Source organism: Fulmarus glacialis, unplaced genomic scaffold (genome assembly GCF_000690835.1).
Source record: "Fulmarus glacialis isolate BGI_N327 unplaced genomic scaffold, ASM69083v1 scaffold28313, whole genome shotgun sequence".
Taxonomy (NCBI): Eukaryota; Metazoa; Chordata; class Aves; order Procellariiformes; family Procellariidae; genus Fulmarus; species Fulmarus glacialis.
In genome coordinates, this window is record NW_009205276.1 from 2815 (window position 1) to 14204 (window position 11390).

General features: G+C 38.9%; 1 protein-coding gene across 1 annotated transcript; it reads right to left on the reverse strand.

Moving 5' to 3' along the window:
• Window positions 1–2088: 2088 nt before the first annotated feature.
• On the reverse strand, window positions 2089–11225 carry HSP90B1 (heat shock protein 90kDa beta (Grp94), member 1). The gene is made up of 17 exons (XM_009575350.1): window positions 11111–11225; window positions 10306–10447; window positions 10110–10226; window positions 9393–9724; window positions 8456–8567; window positions 7650–7766; window positions 6924–7040; window positions 6061–6198; window positions 5896–5973; window positions 5744–5809; window positions 5220–5489; window positions 4754–4999; window positions 4318–4454; window positions 3839–3917; window positions 3586–3741; window positions 2921–3019; window positions 2089–2352 (listed from the first exon to the last, which is right to left on the reverse strand). The coding sequence occupies exons 2-17, from the start codon at window positions 10345–10347 to the stop codon at window positions 2323–2325; spliced, it is 2136 nt and encodes a 711-aa protein (XP_009573645.1). The 5' UTR covers window positions 10348–10447; window positions 11111–11225; the 3' UTR covers window positions 2089–2322.
• Window positions 11226–11390: the final 165 nt, after the last annotated feature.

Consider the following 11390-nt stretch of genomic DNA (forward strand, 5'->3'; position numbering starts at 1 on the left):
TAGGAACAGCAAAGCTGACAATACATCAGCTTTTAACAGCAGAGGTGACACCCCTGAAATCAGTGTGACTGCAGCACTGAAAGAAATAGCCTCAGTGTGACTGGGAGACATTTCTTCCAGCACTGACACTGTTTTACTTCACAGAGCTGACCCCCCTCACGCCCTCCCCCCCAAAAAGCAAGATTACAACTGCACTTTGTGCTTATTAATAGCAAACACTTGTCACTCCAGGACAGAGAAGCAGCTGAACCACAGCTATGTTGCACATGATATCCTCATAGCTGAGGAAGATGAAGCAGCACAAAGCATGACTCTCAACTGTGCTCTTTATTATTTCTAAAATTTAATCAGATGATGTCATTCTAAAACCAATCAAGGTATTGAGAACTTCAACTACGTAACAGAGCAAAGGTTGCTTAAGTCCACAAGTAATTAACAGATTAAGAATACTGTAGCAAGCAACCCTACGCTTCCAATACTCCAGTTTGTTAGCTGCAGAAACACTCTTAACCATGCAGTAGGCCTGAGCCACATTTGCTACTCAGGCTGGTCAAAGAGATACAGAGGGGCGCATATTGATGATATACTCCGAAGTGTGTCACAGTAAGTGGTATTTTAGGAAGTATTAAATCAAAACCTCAGCAGCAGCTGATTGCTACAGAGCACAAAAGACAAAGTTGCACTGCCATAGTAAGAGGACCATGCCTTAACAAGAAATGGTGCACCTGCCCTATTCAGTAACTTACCAACAAAGGACTGCTATTAAAGCCGATATTGCTAGCCCGTGAACTACACTCTAGGGTTAGACCACTCGGCATGCTCTAATAACGAAAGCCTCTTACTGTCCATCTAAGATACTACTACAGTGAGCAAAACCCAAAACAACTCCAAACTCCCTCAAAAACACAAAACTAAGCTCCCATTCCTTGAAGTCTCTAACAGCATACTTCAATAAAGCCAACATCTCTGTATAAACCCTAACTCACTAACCACACCGATACATGGCATTTGTATTTACTGCATGTAAACAGTATTTGGGCAATATAGAAGCTGCCTAGTAAATGTAAATGGAAAGCAAGTTCTTCAGATCAGCATTTAGTGCCCTCAGCTAATTAGAAACAGTTTTTATTTCACTTCAAACTTCAAGGAAGAGTCTGTTAACAAAACAGAAGAATGGTTCTAGAATCATTGTATAGAAGTACTACTCCTATGTACTTCTTCCAAAGAGGAAGGCAAAAAAAAATTTCAGTGTAAACACTTTCTACCAACCCTGTGAAGATGTTTCAAAGTAGAGGCACTAGTGAGAAAATGTAGTGCTTCATCCAACCACCACATAAAGCTAATACAGTGAATAGAAGAGAAAGTGGTGCCTCCAGTTCAACCTGTCTACATTACAATTTGGTATCAATGGATTTAGCTTGAGTTAGATTAAGTATTTACAGTGCTTTGCCATACTAAAGAGACACAGAACAAGAGTGAAAAAGTTTACCAATAACAGCACTAAGGAGTAACTGTAACAGACAAGAGCTTGCACCTTTAAAAACCTGTAGAAAGCAGGACCACTGTAGCTGTTGGGAAAGCTACACTAGTTAAAGGGAGGGTTACCAAATACCATGGAGGATGGTATAAGCTCACAGGCAGTGAGCCACTTCTGCTTGTTGTTCATGCCTTTAGCAAAAGGAATTTTTTTTTTCCCCCTCATCTCAGCTGTAGAAGCTTCCACAGCCTGCTCTGTACAGCAGAGTCAAGTCACATATAGGCCAGTGCAAGCTGGCAGGATTTCTGTTCCAATGCTATTTTTAAATGCCCTATCTCCTCTTTCTTAAGATGTCACTAGATACATAAGTATTCAAGAAGTTATTTCAACTAGCAAGTTCAGTACAGCTCTCAGATACCAGGTATATTTTGGCTAAACAGGCACAGCAGGTTTGTTAACACAAAACCCAACCATAGGCATACACTACACAGTTAAGCGTGGCATAAGGCTGCAAACTGCCTCTTGTACAAAGGACCTGAAGACTCAAGACAATCCCTTCGTTTCTTTGTGCTAGCCCACAAGATGAGCTTACTGTGTAAAATTTAGAGTTAGTGGTGTTTGGGAACATTTTATTTTGTACATGACAAGATTTTACACCAAGTCAGTTAAATAATACAAATTTACATTCAGGAGGAATGTTTTTAGAAAAGTCAACTTAAAAAAAAAATCTTCCTTTACCCTTAAAACCCATACCATCCCTCAACATTTTACAGTGGAAAAAACCAAAACAATCTAATTCACATTCCCTCCTAACCCCCCAATGCAGGACGGTAGTTGAGTGCAGCTTACAGTTCATCTTTCACATCTGTGGATTCCTGTAGAGACATCAAGCAGAGAATCAGAACGTTGCTTTTTGAAAGTGGAAAAGGTTACAAGAGCTGTCCCAGAAGAACTGGGCTTAAGTATCCATCAAGACATCATTAAAACTGTAGACATTAACTAAGTGAAGGCTGACCTCACATAACAGTTTAGCTGTTTAGAGGTAGTGTTGTTGTCTGTAGTGTTGTTGCAAGTCTGTATTGTAAGCATTTGAAACTATACTCCTGCCAATTTGTTGATGTCATTGCCCACAAACTGTTGAAATCCAATAGACAACATTGACTGCTGCTGTTTTCTTGCCATAGGGCACCGTTACAATCTTAAGCTTAATTTATCTCCAACTTTGAACATATCTAAGTGTTTTCTTCCTATAATATAGTTTGATAAGGAATGAAGTGTCATTTGTGCTGCAGTTTTTTTTCCCCTCCAAGAAAAGCTTGGAAAACCTCACACTAGAAACTAGTGTCATGACAGGCAAAGTGAATGAGTTTGTTGCCAGGAAACACCACAGACAAAACTGCACATAAATATTGGTTAAGAAAGGAGTCAAGCTTGAGACCTTACCTTCTGTGTTTCACTGTCTTCAGCATCAGCATCCACCTCCTCTTCATCTTGCTCTGCCTCCTCAGCTGCATCTTCAGGCTCTTCAGGTTCCTCCTCCACCTGTAGGAAGGTCACATGCAATTTGCTTTATTTGCTTAGGATGTTCACTTGTTGTGGAGTAGCTAAACACAGGCTATGGAAGTATCTCCTATCAGTTCCTAACATTTGCCCCAAGCTACCTGAAGGAGAAAGCAAGTTCTGTTTAGCATTGACACACTATCATGCCTCCTCTGGCAAGACACCCAGTGTAAGTTCTTGCACAGCATTATGAGAACCCATATTACTTATACCCACTTAGGAATTTCTCCATTAATTAGATGGGCACATGTGTCTGGCTCCTAATTTACTCCCATAGAACCACCACTTAGTTAAGGACAGCACAATACTTGAGAAGCATAATGAAAGAGCGGAATCCCAAGCAACCAGAAAGAAGTGAAGGGAGGACATGAGCATGACGTAGATATTCATCAGGTTCCCAGCCAGGTACTTGAATTGGGCTCCTGGTGGCCCATCTTAAGTGTAGGAAGCTGGATACATTTCATTTGATGCAAGTCTATCACATATCTGCTTTTTAAGATGTAGCAGCAATAAGTCAATTAGCAGCCCCAAGTTGAAGGCAAACTAACCTTTGCATCCAGGTCAATGTTTAAACTTAAACGAAGCATCCTTTCTATTCTGTCTCCGTATTCCTTAGTGTCTGGTAACATGTATCCTGATCTCAAAGTTGCAGTTTCAAACAACACCACTGCAAGATCTGAAACTGTTTTGTCATCTTCATTTTCCTAATGTGGAGAGCATTAAAAAAACCAAACAAACAGAACTATTAACAAGGCTGTATGCAGCCTAGTAGCCAGTATTTCACTACTGTTATTTGTTTACCTTGACTCGCCTCAGCATGTCCTTGATCAGTGGATGCCTGGGATTAATTTCAAATGTCTTCTTTTGGCTAGCATAGTAACTGAAAAGAATAGAAGGTACATCACTGAGTTATGAAGTATAGGACCCAGCTACATCCTTAAATGCATGAATACTGATTACAGCCACACAGTAACAAATGTATTCTTTCCCCAGCCCCACTTCACTACTCTAGAAAGCATTCGAGTTACTAAGACAGTTCATCTCTTGTCACCAAATGACAAATAGCAAATTCCACTGATGAGTCTTGCTCACCAGGCAGTATTACATACTGGACTTTGAAATAACAATGTAAGACTACGATGGACAGTGCAACTTGGTTGTAAGTGACCTCAAAAACATGAAGGATCATCTGAACCATATGGAAGCTTGGTGTGCCCACACCAAGCAAGGAGGGACAGCAACTACATTTCACATCTCCTACTATGTAACTGGAAGCTTACTTTGTAGATATATCCTTCCCAGTTTGGTAAGCTTGAGCCTTCATGATTCTTTCCATGTTACCAGACCATCCATACTGACTAGCCACAAGAGCACATGGAGACTGGGTTAAACGTTGAGATAGCACAGCTTTTTCAATCTGTAGAGAAAAAGTGTTAGACATTTTAGTTCACACTAGTTCACACAGCTAACAGCTTATACAGGGAATAAAGTAAATAACCCTGAAATTTCCTGTCACTCCAATATTTTCTGAAGGCTCTAAGATGACATTCTAACTCATCATCTTCCTGAAACAGAGGTATTAAACAACGTATTTGTTTATCCACAGAAAGACAAGAGAAGCTACTGTCAAGTCTATGCTCAAAGAATCTGCAAGGTGTGTTGTAGCAAGTACCACAGCTTTTACAAATAAGCATCGCATATATCATAACATTTTACCTTGTCTTTTAGAGCTTTGTCTTTCATCCAATTTAAGAGTGGTTCAAATTCCTTTTCCAAGGCTTCCCGACTCTCCTTAGACTTTTCACTTTCTTCAAACTTAACTCCTTCTTTCGCTACATTCTGAAACCTCTTGCCATCAAACTCTGGCAGAGCCTGAATACAGTATTCATCTACAGGTTCAGTCAGATAGATCACTTCATAGCCCTTTTTCAGAAGACGCTCAACAAATGGTGAGGACTCAGCCTAAGGTGACAGAACAGATCAAATGCCAATTTAATTGCGTTAGTACTAGCAAGTACTGAAATCTGTACATCTATTTGGCAAATGTTGGTACAAGGAAAACTGAACTGCAGTAGTAACATAAGCATGCCGTCCCCACATTTACAACAAATACACAGTTCACAGTGTTTATGGTACTATAACTAGGAGCCGTAATGGTTTTTTCCCTTTCCCGCTCACATACCTCCTTTCTGCTGGCACCTGCCATAAAATAAATTTTGTCTTGCTTCTCTTTCATTCTTTCCACATACTGGTCAAGGCTCGTAAGGTTACTTTCATGATGAGAAGACTGGAAGCGAAGAAGTTTAGCCAGTCGTGTACGATTGGAGTGATCCTCAATAACTCCAAGCTTTACGTTAGTACCAAACTCTTTCCAGAACGTGTCATTGTATTTTTCTTCTGCAATTTTCTTGATCATATCAAGAGTTTTGCGAACAAGTTTCTTTCTGATCACCTAAAAAAGCAGCAATACCAAGTTAAAACAATAAGCACTTGGAAGAACCCTCAATTCAACCCCACTGCAAAGGATGGATTCAAGACAGTGTCCCTGATCTGAAGCGAACAGAGTCTGAAAACAGCAATGCATGTGTTTCCTACACTTTAATTTCACACTCTTTATATAAAGTAGAATTAATCAAGCTATTATTCTTCTAAATCTTGCTACTGTCATGTGTTTACAATAAAGGAATTTAAGATCAATTAGCTTACCTTTAACAATTTATGCTGCTGAAGTGTTTCACGAGATACATTCAAAGGAAGATCATCAGAATCCACCTAATCAAGGAAGAAACTTCTTAAGTATGGCTAACAATATTTGAGGATTAAAAAAATCAAATGCAAGTAAAACTTGTAATACTTACAACACCCTTAACGAAGTTAAGATATTTGGGCATCATGTCATGAAAGTCATCAGTGATGAACACTCTTCGAACATACAACTAAATTACAAGAGGAAACAGCAGCCAGGTTATTTTTTTTTTCTTTTTTTTGACAGGAATCCATACCCACACACTTGCTTGTCCTACCTTAATGAAATCACTTTTTTTGGATCCATATTCATCAAATAGGCCACGTGGAGCAGAATTAGGAACAAACAAGATAGATTTGAAAGTTACTTCCCCTTCAGCAGTGAAGTGGATGTAAGCCATTGGGTCATCGTGTTCCTGTGAAGACAGAATTCTTTTAATTGACATGGGCAAAATATCGATGAGTTAACACATTTCCAGTAATAACACGAGTTTGCCAAATAAATGCAATTATTTTACAATTAAACTATCTAACCATGCTTTGTTAGAATCTGTTATGGAGATAAAAGTTCCAGATTCAGCCGAGTTACTCACACAGAAGTAACCTTCCTTGAGACCTACTAGCTTTATAGGTTTAGTTTTTTTTTTTCAAGCCAACCACCAAAAAGTTACCAATAGCACAGTAACCAATATAGTATCATCACAGCATAGTTAAGAGACTCCCAAGTAACACATTGCACTGTATTTACACATAAAGACAATGTTGTTTCTAGAAAGCCATATCTTCCTCTTTCTTCCACCATGTACACTAATGTACAAACACCACCACTCTCAGACTAAATAAAAATTTCCCTGTCAACATTTAAACACATCAGTAAGCTCCATATGAGCTGGAACATACTAATTCTCAAACCTTGGCCACTCAACACTTGGGCAGCAGTACCTTCCCTCTGGAAAAAAAGATTAACTCCTGACTGAGATGCTATGCCTACTAGGCTCTTTGCAATTCAGTCTATTTACTGACAGCAATTAAGTAATTCTTCAGAAATAGCCCATCCTATAAACACTCAGTTGTGTTTAGACAACAAGAGATACTATAGCAAACCTCTTGCTTTGGAACAATCTTGAGGCTCAGAGCTTACCTTGGAAAAGGTTTTGTAAAAAGCTTTGTATTCGTCTTCTTCAACTTCTTTAGATGGTCTCTGCCAGATTGGTTTTATGTCATTCATGAGTTCCCAATCCCAGACAGTCTTTTCAACCTAGGTATATAAACGCCACAGAATAATAAAGACTCATTCTTTACTTCAGGTTAAGCCAGTTAAAGACACTCCATTGAGGCTAAGTCATAAAATAGCGTGTCAAAAATACATGCTCTTTCTAATTTACAAAATAAATTATGCAATGGCCTGGATATTCTCATTCAAGTATACAAATTAGTGTAACAGATGGGAACAAAACTTAAATCTACACTATGGTGTGTCCTATGTATATTTAACATATGCACCAAGTATCAGTATTTCTGTTCTACTGCTATTCTGAAAAAAGCTTTCCAGCAGAGTATACTCAATTTAAACTACTCAACAATGTCAGATTACTGAAGTCCACTACCATTTCAAGCAGTTCACTCAAGTATTTACAATTAGTTCTGGGACCACTGCCTCACAAGGCTATTGTCAGTCATTTGCCTGATTTCAACCAGGTCTGTTTTGTTTACAATCTTCTTTCCTGACAAGATGTCTAATTGCACTTAAACAGGATTGCTGTTTGAAAGCACACGCACTACTGAAGCGCACCTCTGAAAGACTACCTATGAAAATTGCTGAACTATCTGACATGAGTTACAAAACCCCAAGTCTGACAAAGCTTACCTTCTTAGTTTTTGGTTTCTTTTCTTCCTCTTCTTCTTCAACTGCAGCTTCATCATCATCTGTTTCTTCTTTCTCCTTTGCTTCCTCCTCTTCAATGGGTTCTTCAACAGTCTCTGTCTAAAGAGACAACTGAAAGTGGTGCTTGGACTGCTTGGCTTCCTAGCAGGTATCTCCCAGTATTCTCTAAAACAGCTTAATCTCCCAGAGCACTAATTTAACTTGTGTTATTTGCCTATTGCAAGCACTTCTCTATAGGTAGCTATAGAGAAATTAGTTGCATTTTTCATGAATACATGCTTTCTTTCAATACACTGGGAAGTCACTGTACTCAAATTTAAGCTTTTCCATAGCTCTACACATAACGCTAATCAGACACTTGGGTGATTTTAAGGTAGTGTTACACCACAAAAACATGAGAAGAACAGGCCTAAAAGTTAAGACGCTGCCTTTTTTCAGAAGGGCACCTAACCATGGCCCTGCTTGAGAGCTTACCAAAGCTTCCAGCTACCAAACAAAGCCAGTGGAAGAAAGATCTTTCTTGGTAATTAGCACAGTCTTGCTCCTTTGGTAAAGTTCGAGTCAGAATAAAACCAAGTTCCTTGAAAGTTTGTGATTTTAGCAACACACTAACTTTTGGAGAGCAAGTAACTAGTAAAATACTAGCCAGAAGAGTCACAAATGGAAGAATTTTAGACATGAGACAAGTAGAAGTTCTATAGTATGCCCTCATCCTTCCTGAAAGATCTGGCCAGACAGTTTTCACAACCAAAGCTCATACTCTGCAATGCTCAGTTAAATATACTTACCTTGCTGCTCCACACATATATGGGGAAGTTTATGAACTGTGAGTATTTCTTTACTAGATTTTTAACAGTATCCAGCTCAAGATAATCAGATGCTTCCTCCTTCAAGACAAGGCTAAAGAAAATAAAAAAACTCCTTCAATCAAAGTGCTCAACAACCATTTCAGAAGTTTTACAGGAGGACATGCATCTTCCTACTGTTGCAGCTATAGCAATTCAAATTTATGCACGAGTTTTTACTAGTTCAGCTGCAAATATCCCTTAAAAAATACAATCTCTACTAAACTGCTCCACTGAGAAGAAACACTTAGTTTTCAACAATTGGGGCAGAACACAACATCCAGAAGTCTAAATGAAAACCTCAAATCATATTGATACTTATCAGGACCCTGATGCACTCTAACTGGCTTTACTTGGAGCTAGAGCACTGAGATGAACTTTTTCAACTAAGTGCCTTCTACATGAAGAAGTCCTCTAAACCCAGATGAACAGATTTATCTGCTCGTGAAAACGATGAAAATAGGATTGTCAAACTACCTCGTCTGAGATTTGCATTAGACCAGTCTCACTGGTATATAAACAGCAGCCAGTTTCCAAGAGTAAGCTCTACAGCCCCTGCATAGGTTTCGATAGGCCACAATTGTTTTGAGGAACCGAATGAGTTTGCAGGCAGCTGAACTGTCTAGAATTACTTGCTAACAGTTAGCTGTCAAGATGCTCATGGTCTTCTTAGTTCATCTGATGGAATGTGAACTACATTATCACTTCACATTTATTTTGGATGCAGTTAATAGTGTGCATATTTTTATTAAACTGAAAAAAGCTGTATTACAAGAATCAAATAATATATGAGTCAATGCTAAAGCCATCCACATATTCCAGTGAGCAAAGTGTACCCACTAACTTTTTTCTTTTGAACCCAAAGAAACTTAATACTTACGTTATGGTTGTGCCACGTCCTAAAGTGTTTCCTCTTGGGTCATCAATCACAGAGAATTCATTTGAATCTGACTCCCAAATATGTTGAGTATCATTGTTGTGTTTTGATGTGACAATAACTCTGTCTGCTACTAAGAAAGCAGAATAAAAGCCAACACCAAACTGGCCAATTAACTCGGATGTTGACTGGCTATCATCCTGCATTTCAGTCATCTTGTTTAAGAATTCACTTGTACCAGACTTTGCAATGGTACCCAGGTTTTTAACTAACTCCTCTTTTGTCATGCCAATACCCGTATCTGTAACATGAAGCATGTTCTTCTCTTTATCACACTGAAAAAAAAAGAGAAAGATGCAGTTTGACTTCGCTTTGAATCTTAATACATAACACACTGCCACAGAAAAGTGGTAATCAGAGTAGCAGCTATTCAAATATGCCTGGCTACAATAAATTGAATCTGCAGTAACTACAGAAGTGAGGAAGACCTACCTTCAAAGTATTTCAATACTTCAGTTACTCTTTATAGAATCAGAAATATTTCACCACTAAAAGAAGAGTAGTCTTTGATAAAGTAAATTGCAAGGGTCCTGATGTGGTCCTAGTTTGTATTTGCATCAGTATTAAGCCAAAAATTTAGATTCAATGATGCAGTATTTTTTTTTTCACATTCCTCCCACCCCTCCTCCATAACAGATAATGGTACCTAATGCTTCTTACCTTGATTTTGACTGTAAGTTCCTCATTACCAGCAAGAGCATTTTCATCAGTTAAGGATATTAACCGTATCTTATCTAAAGCATCCGAAGCATTTGAAATAAGTTCCCTCAGGAAAATCTGAAATAGAAACCAGTAATCAGGAATTCCACAACACACACAAACAGTTCTAATATGTTCTACTGATAAAGGCACTAACCTCTTTATTTTTATATAAAGAATTGATAATAAGTTTCATCATTCTGTTCACTTCCGCTTGAAATGCAAACTTCTCAGATTTTTCTCTGATTTCTTTAATCTGGGATGCATTTAGGCCATCTAGCTGGATAGCTTCTTCCTCTCTGTTAGGACAATGAAAATCTGTCAAGTAGTCTTGTCCACATCCAGTATCACTAATTTTATCATCTAGCAACAGCAATAATAGTCTAGTTAGAACAATAGTAAGATCCTTAATCACTGACACAGCCCCAAAGTTACATGATCAAATGAGATACGCACAAAAGTAGCTATCCTCAACTGCATAACTTTAATCTAAAACTTGAGTGAAAAATCCATACTTGCAAGTAAGGCTTTTTTTCCTAAAAAGAAATTCAGGGAAGAATACAGATGGGTTAAAACCACTGCAATCCTCAGCATGTGGTATACCTCACAGGAGGTGAGGTGGTTCATAGGCACAGAGCTATCTCATCAGTAGCCACTAAACTGACACCATGTACCACACACAAGGGTAACCCCCTATTAATTTATTGATTTTTATAGAACTATTAATATTAGACAGAAACAAGTTGAGTATTTCTGAATCCATGTTCTCAGGCTCACTTCTATTTAGGAGGAAACAGTCTTTTCCAAAAATATTTCTCGCAGATGACTAGATAGCTCTTTTGAAGAGTGTTCCCCCTTAATTCTGAGGTGTTAGGCATTACTGATGCTCTAACTGACTGTTCAAAAGCAAGAGAAAGCCTTAACATTTCAGAAGTAACTTACCCAGAACCCCAGGTACTAACCTCTGAACAACTTCATCATCTGTGCGAGACCCTTCTCTGCTTTTACCCAAGTCATCTTCCACGGTCCCATCCACATCCACCTCATCAGCTCTAACCGATACTGGGAAAGCAAGGAATCCAACGATCTGAGCCTGATCCCCATTACACACTACCGAAGTTCTCCGCTTACCCCTCCCCACGGTTTTAGGCTCAGTTCTGTCCCTCCACGCCCCCTCCCCGAGGAAAGTTCAGCCCAACCGGAGACATCAGAGATGAGGGAAGGGGACGCACCCCCCCCGCC